Consider the following 16,770-nt stretch of genomic DNA (forward strand, 5'->3'; position numbering starts at 1 on the left):
AAAAAACTGGTTAAATCATGAGGTGAAATGAAGAATACGAAAAAATATCCCAACCAAAAGTTGGTCGAGCATTGTCAAGAACAGATTGGTTGAGGTGAAGGTACATGACAAGGTAAATGGGGATGAAAAAAATGGAACTGAAAAAGACAATTAAATTAAAAAGTTAGGCAAGATAAATATGATCAAAGGGGACAAACTGGTTGACTTATGAGATTAAGATTCATAGCAAGGAAAATCTGGAGAGAGAAGGAAGCAAAAGAAACCCAAAATACCTCATTAAAGAAATGAGCAAATAAAATCTAAAAACGAGGAATTAGATGAATTGAGGTGTTGAAAAAATTGAATTAAAGCGAAGAACGCCACACATTAAAAAAAAAAGATTAGGGAAAGTGAAACAGGACCAAAAAAGAGGAGAAACTGGTTCACATACGAGATGAAGATTCATGGAGGGAGAATGAAGGGGTTAAATTGTAAGAGATACTATGAAAAAGTTGAGCGAGTAAAATTATAATTAAAAATGAGCAATTGTTTGAATGGTGGGGTGGTGGGTTTTGGGGGTTTAAAAATTGAGGACCTCCACAGAATAAAAAAAGGTTGGAAGAGTGAAATATAGAAATTGATTCATTCATGAGGTGAAGACTCATAGCAAGGAAAATGGGAGAATCCTTCAAAATGTTAAGTAAATTATAATTTAAAAATTAGAAATTGGTTGAACAATGAGATAATGGTGGGGATAACACCACACGAAAAAATATTGCGATGGTGAGATAACCCATTTTTCACAGTTGTGATTCATGAGAAGGTTGTCCACGTCAAGGAAAATGGAGGGGTTAAAAACATTGGAGAACCTATGAAAAAGCTGAAACATTAAAAATTATAATTAAAAATGAGCAATTGGTTAAGATGATTCGCGGGGTAAAGAAAAGAATGAGAAAGATAAACGAACGAAATGTGATCAAGAGGAGAAACTGGATGAATAATGGTTCATAGAGGTAGAAAAATGAAGACTTCCACAAGAGACAATTAAGTAGCGGGCAAGTGAAATTGGTTGAATGATGGTTCATGGGAGCAAAAATAATAAAAAATTCCACAAAAGGTTTTGCAGTTGGGCAAGAAAACGTGTTTTTAAAAATTGGCAAAATGGTGATTTTTGGGGGGAAAATTGGGAGACCGCCACAAAAGAGAAAATTTAACAGGCAAGTGAAGTATGATAAAGGGAAATTGGTCAAATGATGGTTCATGGGGCAAAGAAAAGATTTCCACCAAAAAGTTGCAGTTCGGCAAGTGAAATCTGTTTTTAAAAATTGGTGACTCATGGAGGGGAAAAAAAAATGAAGACCTCCACAAGATATAATTACGTAATGGGCAAGTGAAATATGGTCCAAAAGGGTGGCAAAATTAGTCAAAAGGTTGGAGAAGTGGGTCAAAAAAGTGGGGAGGAATTACTCTAAATATGGAATAAGTGGTACAAAAATGGAGATATATCAGTCAAACACTGGAGAGTCAAAAAATAGAGAAATTGGTCATGAATACGTAGAAATTAGTAAAAAGAATGGAGAAATGGTTAAAATATGGAGAAATTGTCAAAAAAGAGGAAAGGGTCAAAGATGGTGGGGAAATTGGTCAAAAAGGGGACAAATTAGTCAAGAATATAGAGAAATTAGTCAAAATGGAGAAATGGGTCAAAAGGTGAAGAAATGGGGCAAAAATGGGGAAAGGGTCAAAAATGGTCAAGAATATGGAAAATGGACAAAATGCAGAGAAATTGATCAAAAAGTGAAAAATTGGTCTAAAAGTGAATGGGTCAAAAATGTGGAGAAATTGGTCAAGAATGTGAAAAAATTGACAAAATGTGGAGAAATTTGTCAAGAATGTGGGAAAATGGACAAGTGGAGAAATTGGTCAAGAATATGGAAAAAAGGACAAAAATTGAGAAATTGGTCAAAAAGTGAAAAATTGGTCAAGAATATGGAGAAATTGGTCAAAAAGTGAAAAATTCATCAAGAATGTGGGAAAATGGACTAGCGGAGAAATTGGTCAAGAATATGGAAGAAAATGGACAAAAATTGGGAAATTGGTCAAGAATATGGAAATGGACAAAAAGTGGAGAAATTGGTCAAGAATATGGAAATGGACAAAATGCAGAGAAACTGATCAAGAATATGGGAAAAAAATGTACAAAATGCAGAGAAATGGGTCAAAAAGTGAAAAATTGAGAAAATGGTCAAGAATGTGGATGGACAAAAAGTGGAGAAATTGGTCAAGTATGAAGAAATTAGTTAATATGGACAAATTGCTAAAAAAAAAATGGTTCATGGGGTCAAAAATACCAGAAAGAAAATAAGGGTTGGTTCAGATGAAAGGCTCAAGGAGGGAGAAAAAAAATGGAGTATTAAAAAAAAGTGGAGAATGTAGTAAAAAGGGCGAGACAGCAGGGAGGTGTTGGAGGGAAGAGTTGGGCAAGTTGGCCAACAAGCTCTGCTCTGTTGATGCCCTGGGTGCGCGCGCGCTGCATTGTGGGCCGCTCGCCCCCCCTGCGGCCGCCATTTTCCCTCAGTCCCACAGAGCGACGGCCCTTTTGTCTGAGGCAGGACCCGACTCCGCTTCTCTTTCGGGCTTCTCCTTGCAGGGAAAAAGGATTTTTTAAAAAGGTGAGCTCTCCCCTCCGGCCCCCCCCCGGCCCCGTCCTCCCCTCGGGCCCCCGCGACCCTTCCTTACCTCTCCCGCCCGACTCGGCTCGGCGGTTAAAAAAAAACTTCCAACTTTCTGCCGGGGCGAGAAGCGTCGAGAATATTCGAGGAGGAGAAAAAAAAAAATCGCCTCAGCTCGAGAGAAAAAAAACAAAACCGCCGCTCGCACTTAAAAAAAAACCGCCCGAAATGGTCTTTCTCGGTCTCTTCAGGAAGTTTAGAGACTCTGCTTTCGGATTGTGACAGGAATTGGCGGTTATTGTCGAGTTTGTGGTGTTATTTTTGGGCGGCTTGTTTGTTTTTCCGCTCCCGCTGCAGTCGATTCTTTCCCCCCTTTGCCATGGCTTCGCTTTCGCGGCGCCTTCATGTTTCTCGCGCTCGCCTGCGCAGTGGACCAACCGAACTTGGTTTAAAAAAAAACCCGGCCACGCCCCCCCATCACCACCAGTTCCCGCCCTCCGCCTGTGATTGGGCAGCGCCCCTTGTTCCCGTCGCCCCCCCACATTGGTGATCCCCGCTGTCCGTCAACACGGCCCAGCCGGCGATTGGGCGGGGGTGGCTGTCAATCGTGGAGGAGGCGGTGTGCGCAGGCGCTGATGGTCCCTCCCCGCTGTGCACCATGGGCGTTGTAGTTCCCTCTCTCTCTCGCCCATTATGCAGCTTGGTGGGAGAGGGCTGAGAGAGAGAGAGTGGGCATGCGCGGCTGTCGCAGTGCACTCTGGGGGTTGTAGTTCCCTCGCCCCTTATGCGGCGGGCAGGTGGGATGAGACGATAGACGTGCGCGGCCCTCCAGTGCATTCTGGGAGTTGTAGTTCCCTCCCTGGCCATTGCCCTCTGTGGAATACACCCAGGGAACTACAAATCCCAGGATCCAGTTCGCACACCGGCTCAGCTGTCATTGAGCTGATGTGGTCAATTCAGGGGGACTTTCCCCTGACTTCTGCACGCATAGCAATAGATATGGCCTGGCGAAACATGCCATTTACAGGTCCAGGCAGCGGGCGATCGAGGGGGCCGTCTGTCTGCCCCTCTACCGCGGCTATGTTCGCGGCCAGGTGACCCTGGAGAGGGAGCATGCGGTGTCCGCGGGCACAGTTGACGCCTTCCGTGCCCGTTGGGCACCGCAGGGGTTGGGGTGCTTTATCGACCCTGATAATCACATTATAATTTGATGTTTTCAAGTTTCCTTTGTACTTTGATTTTGTTTGGGCTGTTCCCCCTCCTTTTGGGGAGCTGCCCCTTTTACTTTGTCCTTGAGGTAATTTGAGTTGGTTTATTTGGTTGGCCCAAAAAAAGGCATAACAATAGATCTGGAAGGGTTTCTGCAAGTTTAATGATAACTCACATTGAATTAATTCAATGCATTGTTTCAAAGCTTGGATTGATGATTTTTAAAATATATGCATTGCAAAGTTAAATGAATGCACTTTTCCCCCTACGGCTGCAAATAATGTTTTGTAGCAACACTGCTTTGTGGACAGAATGTGATCTTGCACCCATAATATATATTATATTTAAGTTTATTAGTGTCACAAGTAGGCTTACATTCACACTGCAATGAGGTTACTGTGAAAATCCCCTAGTCGCCACACTCCGGCACCTGTTCGGGTACACTGAGGGCCAATGCACCCTAACCAGCACGTCTTTCGGACTGCGGGAGGAAACCGGCGCACCCGGAGGAAACCCACGCAGACACGGGGAGAACGTGCAAGACTCCGCACAGACAGTGACCCAAGCCGGGAATCGAACCCGGGTCCCTGGCGCTGTGAGGCAGCAGTGCTAACCCACTGTGTCGCCCCATTTATAGTTATTTAAAAATGTCAAGTTTTCCTGGTGGAAAGCAGACTAACTTCTCGGTTATGGGTGGGGGGATTGTAAGGGGGCAGTAATCCCAATAACAAAATCTTAGTCCGGACCAAGTATTTTGGGAGTGTGCCTTTTAATCCCATTAATTGTGGGAGACTTTTTTCTTTTTGGACGGTTTTCCGAGGAATGTGTTGCTCCGGACATATCTGTCCAAGTTCACTGGAGTTTTTCTTCCCAAACTTTGATTCAGTCTGGAGGAATAGTCCCACAAAATTGATGCCACGCTGGTCAGGTTGAATCGTTTTCTCTTCCAGCAGGGAAATCAAGTTAAACTTGAATAAAACCTCTAAAGAAGTATGTTTTTTTTAACAGAGGAGTTTCATACTTTGAAGAAGAAACTTCAAAAGTTTGATTTTATGAAGGACGATCACCACCTTGGTGCTGACATTGAATCATGCAATGGTTACAACAGCAGAGAAGGAGGCCACTCGTCCTCTCGAGTGCATGTTGGCTTTTTGCAAGAGCAACTCAACCTAGTGTCGTTTCCCACCCCCCGCCCCCCCAACTGTGTCGTTTCTCTTTCCACACACACACACAAACCCCCCCTCACCATGACCCTGCAAGTTTTTTCTCTCCAGACTATCCAAGTCATGATTGAATCTGCCTCCACCACACTCCCAGGCAATGCATTCCAGCTACTAACTACCCGCTGCGTAAAAAGATTTTCTCTCCTGTCGCCTTTTGTTTCTTTTGCCAGTTACCTTGAGTATTTTAGTTCTCGGTCCTTTGTCCACTGTTTCTTCCCGTCCATCCTGTCAGACCTGTTGTAATTCTGAGCACCTCTATCTGTGTACACGTTTGATTGAGTTCTGCGATTGCCTGTTACAGTAGAACACCATCTCGTCATCTACTTTCTTCCTTGTAAGACATCTACTCGGATCCCTACTGACGCAAGAACCACTTCCTTTTGGAAAGCCTTACAGTTCCTGATTATTTGTTCCAAATGGTCACCTATTTCCTTAAAGACATTTTTTCAGAATTGCCCATTTGCCTAAAGTGTAGCAAGATGTAAGATAAAATCCTGTGGATGGGGCTGGAATCTGAAATAAAAACAGAAAATGCTGGAAAATCTCAGCAGGTCTGACAGCATCTGTGGAGAGAAATGCTGGCTTTGTTCTCTCTCCACAGATACTGTCAAAGATTTTCCGACATGGCAGATAGCAGATGGAATTTAATCCAGATAAATGCGAAGTGATGCATTCCGTAGATCTAATGTAAGGGGGAGCTACACAATAAATGGCAGAACCATCAGGAGTATAGACACACAGAGGGACCTGGGTGTACAAGTCCACAGATCCTTAAAGGTGGCAGCACAGGTGGAGAGGGTGGTCAAGAAGGCATATGGCATGCTTGCTTTTATTGGACGGGGCATAGAGTATAAAAGTTGGCATATGATGTTGCAGCTGCATAGAACGTTGGTTCGGCTGCATTTGGAATACTGCGTCCAGTTCTGGTCGCCGCACTACCAGAAGGACGTGGAGGCTTTGGAGAGAGTACAGAAAAGGTTTACCAGGATGTTGCCTGGTATGGTGGGTCTTAGCTATGAGGAGAGATTGGGTAAACTGGGGTTGTTCTCACTGGAAAGACGGAGGATGAGGGGCGACCTAATAGAGGTGTATAAAATTATGAAGGACATAGATAGGGTGAACAGTGGGAAGCTTTTTCCCAGGTCGGTGGTGACGAACACAAGGGGTCACGGGTTCAAGGTGAGGGGGGCAAGGTTCAACACAGATGCCAGGGGGACGTATTTTACACAGAGGGTGGTGGGGGCCTGGAATGCACTGCCAAGCAAGGTGATTGAGGCGGACACGCTGGGATCGTTTAATACTTATCTAGATAGCCACATGAACAGACTGGGAATAGAGGGATACAAACGAATGGTCTAGTTGGGCACATGAGCGGCGCAGGCTTGGAGGGCCGAAGGGCCTGTTCCTGTGCTGAATTGTTCTTTGTTCTTTTGACATTTTCTTTTTTAGTAGCAAGATGCAGTTCACTTATAAAAATGCCTTTTCCTTTGTAAATCCTGTGTTGGACTGTATTTTGCATTAATGGAAGGCTGAATTTCCTTCGGTAATTGTTTTGCAGAAGCTTACAGATACAATTGTTTATCAGTTTTCAGCTATTTTGCACTCCCGGGCAGCATCTCTCCGTGCTCGTCCAGAACCTTTGTTGACTGACGTTGTCTCCGGGTGAAGCAATGCGTCAATTTTAAAATTCTTGGCCTTGTTTTTAAATTCCTCTGTCACCCCGCTTCCTCGTTATCTTTGTAATCTCTGGGCCCACACCACTCTGGCATCCGCATTCCCTTACTCTGGTCTTTTGAACATCTTAATTGTTCCACTGTTGGTGGCTATGCCTTCAGTTCCCTAGGCCGCCAAGCCCTGGAATTTCCTCCCTACATCTCTCCACCTGTCTTGCTCCCTCCCCTCATTCAAGACACCCTTTAAAATCTACCTGTTCCGCCTGCCTTAATATCTCTATGTGTCAAATTTTGCTTTGTAATGTTCTTGGGAAGTGCTCCTGGGAGGGTTTTATTATGTTAAAGGGTTATTTAAATCAAAGTTGTTTGGGAGGTGAAGTTTTTTGCCGGTTGTGTGCTGTGGTTTATGGAATTGCTTTCAACCGTCAGGAAAAAGATACAAAAGTCACGTACCAACCGACTCGAGAACAGCTTCTTCCCTGCTGCCATCAGACTTTTGAATGGATCTACCTCGCATTACGCTGATCTTTCTCTACACCCTAGCTATGACTGTAACACTACATTCTGCATCCTCTCCTTTCCTTCTCTATGAATGGTATGCTTTGTATAGCGGCAAGAAACAATACTTTTCACTGTATACTAATACATGTGACAATAAATCAAATCAAAAAGTCAAAATAAAATTAGTCACGGAAGAGTTAGAAATGGTTGCAACGAGCATCATCCTTAAATCTGCACATAGACCCAATGGTTGATGGCAATTTGCATTTTTTTTGTTTTAGAATCAAACTAGAGTGATGCTTGCCCAAGTATCAAAGCTGATAAAGCAGTTCCATGCCACCCCTCCCTAGGTGAGGGGTTTAATAGCACAAGCACAATAGAATACAGGAGCAGGGATGTATTTCTGAGGCTGTATAAGGCTCTGGTCAGACCCCACTTGGAGTTTTGTGAGGAGTTTTGGGCCCCATATCGAAGGAAAGGGTCCAGAGGAGGTTCACAAGAATGATCCCTGGAATGAAGAGCTTGTCGTATGAGGAACGGTTGAGAACTCTGGGTCTGTACTCGTTGGAGTTTAGAAGGATGTGGGGGGATCCTATTGAAAGTTACAGGATACTGCGAGGCCTGGATAGAGTGGACGTGGAGAGGATATTTCCACTCGTAGGAAAAACTAGAACCAGAGGGCACAACCTCAGGCTAAAGGATCGACCCTTTAAAACAGAGATGAGGAGGAATTTCTTCAGCCAGAGAGTGGTGAATCTGTGGAACTCTTTGCCGCAGAAGGCTGTGGAGGCCGGGTCATTGAGTGTCTTTAAGACAGAGATAGATACGTTCTTGATTAATAAGGGGATCAGGAGTTATGGGGAAAAGGGGATGAGAAAAATATCAGCCATGATTGAATGTCGGAACAGACTCGATGGGCCGAGTGGCCTAATTCTGCTCCTATGTCTTAAGGTCTTAAATCTTGAGCATTTTAATCAATGCCAACAAGTCAAACGTGAGGGGTTGCTTATGGGTGCACAGAGCTCCATCTGATGGCAACATCAAGAATTGTTAAATCTGATCTGGTGCAAGTTCCTGAGCTGGAAAGAGACGCTGAGTCAAACTTGCAATTTTCCATTCGATTTTCCCAGTGAATTATTCATTACACTGTACTTCACACCTTGAGTGTTTAGCCGTGGGCCAATTCTATTTTCATGTAACTTGTACTGCTGACAATTCCTCACTGACCTTGCCGCTGTTTCCTGGGGCAACCAGAGATAACACTTGGATACCTCGCACTGCCATCCAGTGTCTCGCACTTGCTGACTGTGTTGCATTTCCCTCCTTTTGCCTTCTTCACAGCATCTCGGTGTGAAAACTCCTGACAATGGCTCGTACAAAGCAGACCGCTCGTAAATCCACCGGAGGCAAGGCCCCACGCAAGCAGCTGGCCACCAAGGCAGCCCGCAAGAGTGCCCCTTCTACTGGTGGAGTGAAGAAACCCCATCGTTACAGGCAGGTTTTGCAATCTTTGTGTCAGCTCACATCCCGCTGCATCCACTCTGTAAGGAGGGGTGCCCTGTGGGCAAGTTCCGCAAGTCACCACAATCATTTATTCCAACATAAACGCAAAATACTGCGGATGCTGGAATCTGAAATCAAAACAAAAAAATGCTGGAAAATCTCAGCAAGTCTGACAACATCTGTGGAGAGCGAATGGAGCCAACGTTTCGAGTCTGGATGACCCTTCGTCAGAGCTCGCAAGATGTGAGCTCTATTCTCTCTCCACAGATGCTGTCAGACCTGCCGAGATTTTCCAGCATTTTCCTACAATCATTTATTCTGCCCATTTCTCTGCTTGCGAGACAGACCATGCTGATGTTTTAGTGGAGGATGCCTGTTAGAGGTACCTGTTAGAATGTCAGTACACGCGTTGACTCTCGGTGGATCTGAACCTTATTAAACAAGACAAGTGGGGGAGTGGGAAGCGAGGGAGGCAGAGTGCTCTGGATAATGGACCTCCAAACGTGGGTTCTCAGGTGTCCCTTCACAATGTTAGAAATGCAGGTCCCTTTAAGAGTAAACCAGATCTTGCTTCAGAGGGAACTGAGAACAGGTCATACTTATTGAAGCCTTGTCGATGGATATTCGCAACATACTCTGCTGTGAGAGCATCACAGCCAGTCTGCATCTCCTGATGCCTCCCTGTCACAGTTGTCTCTGGTTAATGATTAATAGTGGGAGCCCCAGCTAATCATCCCCTAACCTCAAAGTACAAAGTCTGGCTGCTGTGGCTTAAGCTACATGAGCCAAAAGGCACTGAGCCAATGGGGGCAGCGAGAGTGGGTGTCATTTCTGGTGGATGTCCAATATGGAGAAGAATAGACACCAGGTCTTTGTCACAATGCTCCAATGGCTTGTTAATGCTGAAATACTGTGTTTCTGCCACTAGTGGCACACAGGGAGCTTTGGAGACAGCATTCCCCCTGTGGCAGAGTGCAGTATTTTAATTCACTCTGCTTCACCTCCCAAGCTTTAAACATCTACCGTAGAGTATGTTGCGAATATCCATCGACAATGGCAGGATACGATTAATGAGGGATCCTGCTAAGGTTCTGAGTAGATGTGTGAAGCAGGTGTAAGGAAGAACTTTTTTATGCAGCGAGTGGTAATAACTTGGAACATCGCTGCCTAGAGGGTGGCACAGTGGTTAGCACTGCTGCCTCACAGCGCCAGGGACCCGGGTTCATTTCCGGCCTCAGGTCACTGTCTGTGTGGGTTTCCTCCGGGTGCTCTGGTTTCCTCCCACAGTCCAAAGATGTGCAGGTTAGGTGGATTGGCCATGCTAAATTGTCCCTTAGTGTCCCAAGATGTGCAGGTTAGAGGGATTGGCCATGCTAAATTGTCCCTTAGTGTCCCAAGATGTGCAGGTTAGGGGGATTGGCCATGCTAAATTGTCCCTTAGTGTCCCAAGATGTGCAGGTTAGAGGGATTGGCCATGCTAAATTGTCCCTTAGTGTCCCAAGATGTGCAGGTTAGGTGGATTGGCCATGCTAAATTGTCCCTTAGTGTCCCAAGATGTGCAGGTTAGGGGGATTAGCGGGGTAAATGCGTGGGGTTATGGGGATGGGAGTGGGGGCGGGGGGGGGCAGGCCTAGGTAAGATGTTCTGTCAGAAAGTCGGTGTAGATGCAATGGGCCAAATGGCCTCCTTCTGCGTTGTAGGGATTCCATGATGAAAGTTGAGACGATCAATGATTTTTAAAGGAAATTGTGCAGAGTAAACCTGTGGGAGTGTGGGATAGATCGGGGAATGGGACTGACTAGATTACAGAGAGTGGCCAGGGCCTCGATAGACCAAATGGCATCCACCTGTGTCATTCTGACTCCAAAAGGGAACTGCACCAGAAATTCACTTTGAAATCTCTAGCCAAGAAACCATGGCACAAAATAGGGCAGAAATATTCTCCATCACTATCACCAAGGTGAAAGATGGATAAATTTAAACTTTTCCTGCTAAAGTGTAAGTTATATAATCGTAGAATTCCTACAGTGCAGAAGGTGGTCATTCAGTCCCTCAAGTCTGCACCAACAACAATCCCACCCAGGCCCTATCCCTGTAACCTCATGTATTGACACTGCAAATCCCCCTGACACTAAGGGGCAATTTAGCACGCCCAATCCACTTAACCTGCACATCTTTGGAGTGTGGGAGGAAACCGGAGCACCCGGAGGAAACCCACGCAGACACGGGGAGAACGTGCAAACTCCGCACAGACAGTCACCCGAGGCCAGAATTGAACCCGGGTACCTGGGGCTGTGAGGCAGCAGTGCTAACCCACTGTGCCGCCCCTAATCAAATTCAGAGAGTTAAATCTCTGTTCCTGAATTAATTTGAAATAACACCAGCTTGGCTGAAAGTATCTCAAGGCCAGCTGAGAAATGCAGGCAGTGAAAATCGGGAACTCTCTCCCCACAGAACGTTGTTGGGGTTGGTGGCCAATGGAATATCTTCATTAGGTAAGGGTAAAGGATATGATTGGCACCCCATCCACCACATTAAACATTCACTCCCTCCAGCACTGACGCACAGTGACAGCAGGGTGTTCCAGCTACAAGATGCACTGCGGCAACTCACTAAGGTTCCTTCGACAGCCCCTCTTAGACCTGCAACCTCTGCCATCTAGTAGGACAAGGGCAGTCACCACATGGAACACCACCACCTGCACGTTCCCCTCCAAGTCGAATACCAGTCTGACTTGGAACGATATTGCCATTCCTTCACTGTCGCTGGGTCAAAATCCTGGAACCCCTTCCCCAACAGCACTGCGGGTGTCACTTGACTAGTAATCCAGAGGCCAAGGCTAATGCTCTGGATTCAAATCCCACCACGACAACTGGTGGAATTTAAATACAATTAATAAAATGTGGAATTGAGAGTTAGTCTCGGTAACAGCGACCGTGAAACTATCATCGGTTGTCGTAAAAACCCATCTGGTTCAGTAACGTCCTTTAAGGAAAGAAATCTGCTATCCTTACCCGGTCTGGCCTACATGATCAGGGGTCGCCGGAGAACTGCCTTTCGGGTGTCCTACCCCACCCCCCAATCGTTGCAATCCAACTCCTGCTCCCCTCCCCATCGTGCATTCCCCGTCAACCTTTTCAGTGGCAGGGTAGATGGCACGGGGGGCACAGTGGTTGGCACTGCTGCCTCATGGTGCCAGGGACCCGGGTTTGATTCTTGGTTTGGGTCACTGTCTGTGTGGAGTTTGCACGTTCTCCCTGTGTCTGCGTGGGTTTCCTCCCACAGTCCAAAGATGTGCAGGTTAGGTGAATTGGCCATGCTAAATTGCCCCTTACTGTCAGGGGGACTAGCTAGGAGAAATGCATGGGGTTATGGGGATAGGGCCTGGGTGGGACTGTGGTTGGTACAGACTTGATGGGCCGAATGGCCTCCTTCTGCACCGTAGTATTCTAAATGTCTTGCTCTCTATTTCTAAAATGGTTGAAAGAGCCACTTTGCTGAAAAAGTGTACAGTTTAAAAAACAAAGCTATCATTTCTTCTTCCTCCCTCAGGCCTGGTACTGTGGCTTTGCGTGAAATCCGGCGATATCAGAAGTCCACAGAGTTGCTGATCAGGAAGCTGCCTTTCCAGCGCCTTGTGCGTGAGATCGCTCAGGACTTCAAAACTGACCTGAGGTTCCAGAGCGCTGCTATCGGGGCTCTGCAGGTAAGCGCTGCTGGTACAAATCTAAACCGGAATGCTAACTGCTTCACTGCAGCTTTCTCCACAGTCTCAATCGATGGAAAGCTATGGGGGGGGGGGGAGAAAATCTTTCCCTGACGGTTTCATGGGTAAATATAGTCCTGAGTCAGGAGGAGGAGTCCATGGCCTGTGTTGATATTGTAGAATGTGGCGAAACAGCGGCGAAACACTGAATTTGAACTCAGCTGCTGAAATGTTAAGAGTGGGGCGAAATTACCCCAGGTTTCCTGCTCTTAATTTGCCAAACAAAGACTCTGGGCGAGAGTAGGCTTGGTTACGATGCTTCTGCTGTCGAATGACCTACAGAAACGAATGCCCACTTTGATAACTTTGAGGAGAGGGGTAGGTAGGTTGTTGCAAATGAATGTGTGCTGCCTGAAGCTTCACTCATTAGCCACATAGGGCAAGATCTTCCAGCTCTTCACCCTGGCGGGATGATAGAATCCCTACAGTGCAGCAGGAGGCCATTCAGCCCATTGAGCCTGAACCGACAACAATCCCACCCAGATCCTATCCCCGTAACCCCACGTATTTACCCTGCTAATCCCGCTGACACCAAGGGGCAATTTAGCATGGCCAATCCACCTAACCCGCACATCTTTGGACACTAAGGGGCAATTTAGCATGGCCAATCCCCCTAACCCTCACATCTTTGGACACTAAGGGGCAATTTAGCATGGCCAATCCACCTAACCCGCACATCTTTAGACACTAAGGGGCAATTTAGCACGGCCAATCCACCTAACCTGCACATCTTTAGACACTAAGGGGCAATTTAGCACGGCCAATCCACCTAACCCATACATCTTTAGACACCTAACCCTAACATCTTTCGGACTGTGGGAGGAAACCGGAGCACCCGGAGGGAACCCACGCAGACGCGGGGAGAACGTGCAAACTCCACACAGACAGTGACGCAAACCGGGAATTGAACCCGGGTCCCTGGCGCTGTGAGACAGCAGCGCTAGCCACTGTGCCACCGTGCCGCCAAGAGATCTTCCAGTCTCGTTGATGGTGCACCCTGTTGCAGGTTTCCGGTGTGAGTTGAGTGGGGAGGGGGATTTAAAGTGAAATCCCATTAGCAGCTGCGGGACCAGGAAATCCCGCCACCGGCCAATGATGGGACACCTCCCTCGGCCAATTAACACGTCACGCTTTGGGCCAGAATATCTTGTCCCTGGAGCTGAGACTCAGCAGGACGATATGAGGTTCACATTGTTCCTGTCGAGACTGTTTTCAGCAGTTTGAAGAAGTGCTGGTGCGTTCTGCTTTCTTCTCTCAAATTGTGACTTTGAAAGTTCGGAGCCCTGCAGGAGGTTTCTAAAGCTCGTGCTGCCTGCTGTGCGTATCCGACAGACTCCACACCATTCCAGTTGATGCAGAGAGGATGAGTTCCTTTTGAGCTAGATAAATATTTGGTTAGGAACAGGATTCCTGATCTCAGGGCTGAGGTGCTGACATCCGGGTTCGAATCCTGCCAAATGGTGGAATTTGAATTCAATAAAAAAATCTGGAATTAAGAATCTACTGATGACCATGAAACGATTGTGGGAAAAACCCATCTGGTTCCTTTAGGGAAGGAAATCTGCCGACCTTACCCAGTCTGGCCTACATGTGACTCCAGTGCCACAGCAATGTGGTTGACTCTCAGTTGCCCTCCAAGGGCAACTCGGGATGGGCAATAAATGCTGGCCCAACCATCGGTGCCTGTGTCCCAGGAATGAATAAAAAAAATACTCAGAGGATTTCTGATTCCTGTGTTGTTTGGTGAGGACATGTTGTTCAGAGGACAGTACAAGCAGGTCAAGTAGCAGAGACGTCAAAGTGCCTGAGTAGTTTTGCTTGATTAACTGTGTGATCCTGCAGTATTCACATAGAACTAACGCTGGGTGGCACAGTGGTTAGCACTGCTGCCTCACAGCGCCAGGGACCCGGGTTCGATTCCCGGCTTGGGTCACTGTGTGGGAGTTTGCACATTCTCCCCCTGTGTCAGTGTGGGTTTCCTCCAGGTGCTCCGGTTTCCTCCCACCGTCTGAAAGAAGTACTGGTTACGTGGGTTGGCCATACTAAATTCTCCTTATAGGCAGCACGGTGGCACAGCGGTTAGCACTGCTGCCTCACAGCGCCAGGGACCCGGGTTCGATTCCCAGCTTGGGTCACTGTCTGTGCGGAGTCTGCACATTCTCCCCGTGTCTGCGTGGTTTTCCTCCGGGTGCTCCGGTTTCCTTCCACAATCCGAAAGACGTACTGGTTAGGGTGCATTGGCCGTGTTAAATTCTCCCTCAGTGTACCCAAACAGGCGCCAGAGTGTGGCAACTAGGAGAATTTCACAGTAACTTCAATACAGTGTTAATGTAAGCCTTGTGTCACTAAAAAAGTAAACTTGAACCTATTGGGTGGGGTTCAGTGTTCGTAGTCAACATAAGGGGTGGGCTTGATGGGCCAAATGGCCTTTTCTCTTTTTACTATTGGGGCACCCTTAGGGCCATATCTATTCCCATCCGTAGTTGTCCTGAGGGCATTAAGAGCCACGTTAATGTGGACCTGGTCACATGCAGGGTGGCAGAGCCTTTGCTGAAGAGAGGAATTGAATCAGTCGTGTTTTCACAATCCAGCGGTTTTCACACTGGAAGATAGTTTGAATCTGGTGCCAGGCCCTTTACCAAATCCAATTTCCCAACTTTTCCTTTATTCATTCACGGAATGAGGGCGTCTCTGGTAAGGCCGACCTTTCCTTTCCCTTCCTAATTGCCCTTGAGAAGGCGGCGCTGAGCCTTCCTGAATAAAATTGAGTGGCTTTCTACACCATTTCCAGCAAAGAGTCAACCACATTGCTGTGGCTTTGGAGTCACATGTAGGCTAGACCGGGTAAGGACAGCAGATTCCTTTCCCTCAGGTGAACCAGATGGGTTTTTACGACAATTGATGATAGTTTCATAGCCACTCACTGCTGAGACTAGCTTTCAATTCCAGATTTTATGAATTGAATTTAAATTCTATCATCTGCCGTGGCGGGATTCGAACCCGGGTCCCTCGAACATTAGCTGAGTTTCTGGATTAATAGCCTAGCGATAATACCACTAGGCATAGGATCAATTGGGTTAAATGGCCTGTTTCTGTGCTGCAAAACCTGTGGCCGTTTTCTCGCTGTCCGCCAGTGACCGCTTCATCTCCTTTGCTTTTGCAGGAAGCCAGCGAGGCATACCTGGTTGGTCTGTTTGAGGACACCAACCTGTGTGCCATCCACGCCAAACGCGTCACCATCATGCCCAAGGACATTCAGCTGGCCCGCCGCATCCGAGGGGAGCGCGCTTAAAGGCAAAAGAGAAAGAAGAGAAAAATCATGTTTTACCGTGGGTCCTCTGTATTATTAGTAAAAGGCTATCATTTTTTTTTTTCCTATTCTTATTCATAGTAGGCTGCAACATTGAGCATATAATCTTGAATGTTTTGAAAAGAGGTTTTAGGTCTTCTGTATTTGTATGTCCAGCAGGAAAAAAAAGAGGAATCTTTGTTGTGATGTTAACTAACCTTCAGTGGCGTTTTTTGTAAAATTTGTTTTTTTTCATACCAGCAAACATTTAAAAAAAACAGCGGGGGGGGAGAATTTATACAATACATGGTTTTGTAACACAGCCTAATTTACAGTACAATACACTCAGAAGGAAGTACTCAAACCTGCTTCTATCAGGCAATCTGTAAGATATGCATTCAGATCACAATGCGTTTTTATTTTTGTGGGGTTTTTTTTTTCATTTATGTTTGATAATTCTGCATCTTAGGGGTAGGCATGATATGTTTTTTTTCTATTGCAATCTTAAATGTCACAAGATGTTTGATTCTAATCTTTGTAATTTCAAAATTTTTCCCATGAAAAGTAATATTAAATAGATATGAAAAAAAAAATCAGAAGTTCTGCCTTCACTGACGTGAGCCTGCTTTTCATAGAATCAGTAAGATTCACAGTCTTACTGTGCTTACCCCCAGTCCAACGCCAGCATCTCCCATTTCATAGAATCATCATCGAATCCCGACACTGCGAAAGGAGATCGATTGGCCCATCGAGAGTCTGCACAGACCATGATCCCGCCCAGGCCCTATCCCCGTAACCCCACATATTTACCCCAGCTAATCCCCCTGACACTAAGGGGCAATTTAGCACGGCCAATCCACCTAACCCGCACATCTTTGGATTGTGGGAGGAAACCGGAGCACCCGGAGGAAACCCACGCAGACACGGGGGGAACATGCAAACTCCACACAGACAG

General features: G+C 46.4%; 1 protein-coding gene across 2 annotated transcripts; it reads left to right on the top strand.

The window, feature by feature from the left end:
- The first annotated feature begins 2,493 nt into the window (after positions 1 to 2,493).
- Positions 2,494 to 16,421, top strand: LOC144511454 (histone H3.3A). 2 transcript variants are annotated; one of them, XM_078241821.1, is made up of 5 exons: positions 2,542 to 2,651; positions 7,186 to 7,351; positions 8,599 to 8,751; positions 12,313 to 12,466; positions 15,690 to 16,400. In XM_078241821.1, the coding sequence occupies exons 3-5, from the start codon at positions 8,624 to 8,626 to the stop codon at positions 15,816 to 15,818; spliced, it is 411 nt and encodes a 136-aa protein (XP_078097947.1). In that variant the 5' UTR covers positions 2,542 to 2,651; positions 7,186 to 7,351; positions 8,599 to 8,623; the 3' UTR covers positions 15,819 to 16,400. The 2 variants fall into 2 exon arrangements, with proteins under 2 accessions (XP_078097946.1, XP_078097947.1); XM_078241820.1 differs by lacking the exon at positions 7,186 to 7,351 and having other exon boundaries at positions 2,494 to 2,651; positions 15,690 to 16,421.
- The last annotated feature ends 349 nt before the right edge of the window (positions 16,422 to 16,770 follow it).

The sequence above is a fragment of the Mustelus asterias genome, chromosome 24, assembly GCF_964213995.1.
Source record: "Mustelus asterias chromosome 24, sMusAst1.hap1.1, whole genome shotgun sequence".
Classification (NCBI taxonomy): Eukaryota; Metazoa; Chordata; class Chondrichthyes; order Carcharhiniformes; family Triakidae; genus Mustelus; species Mustelus asterias.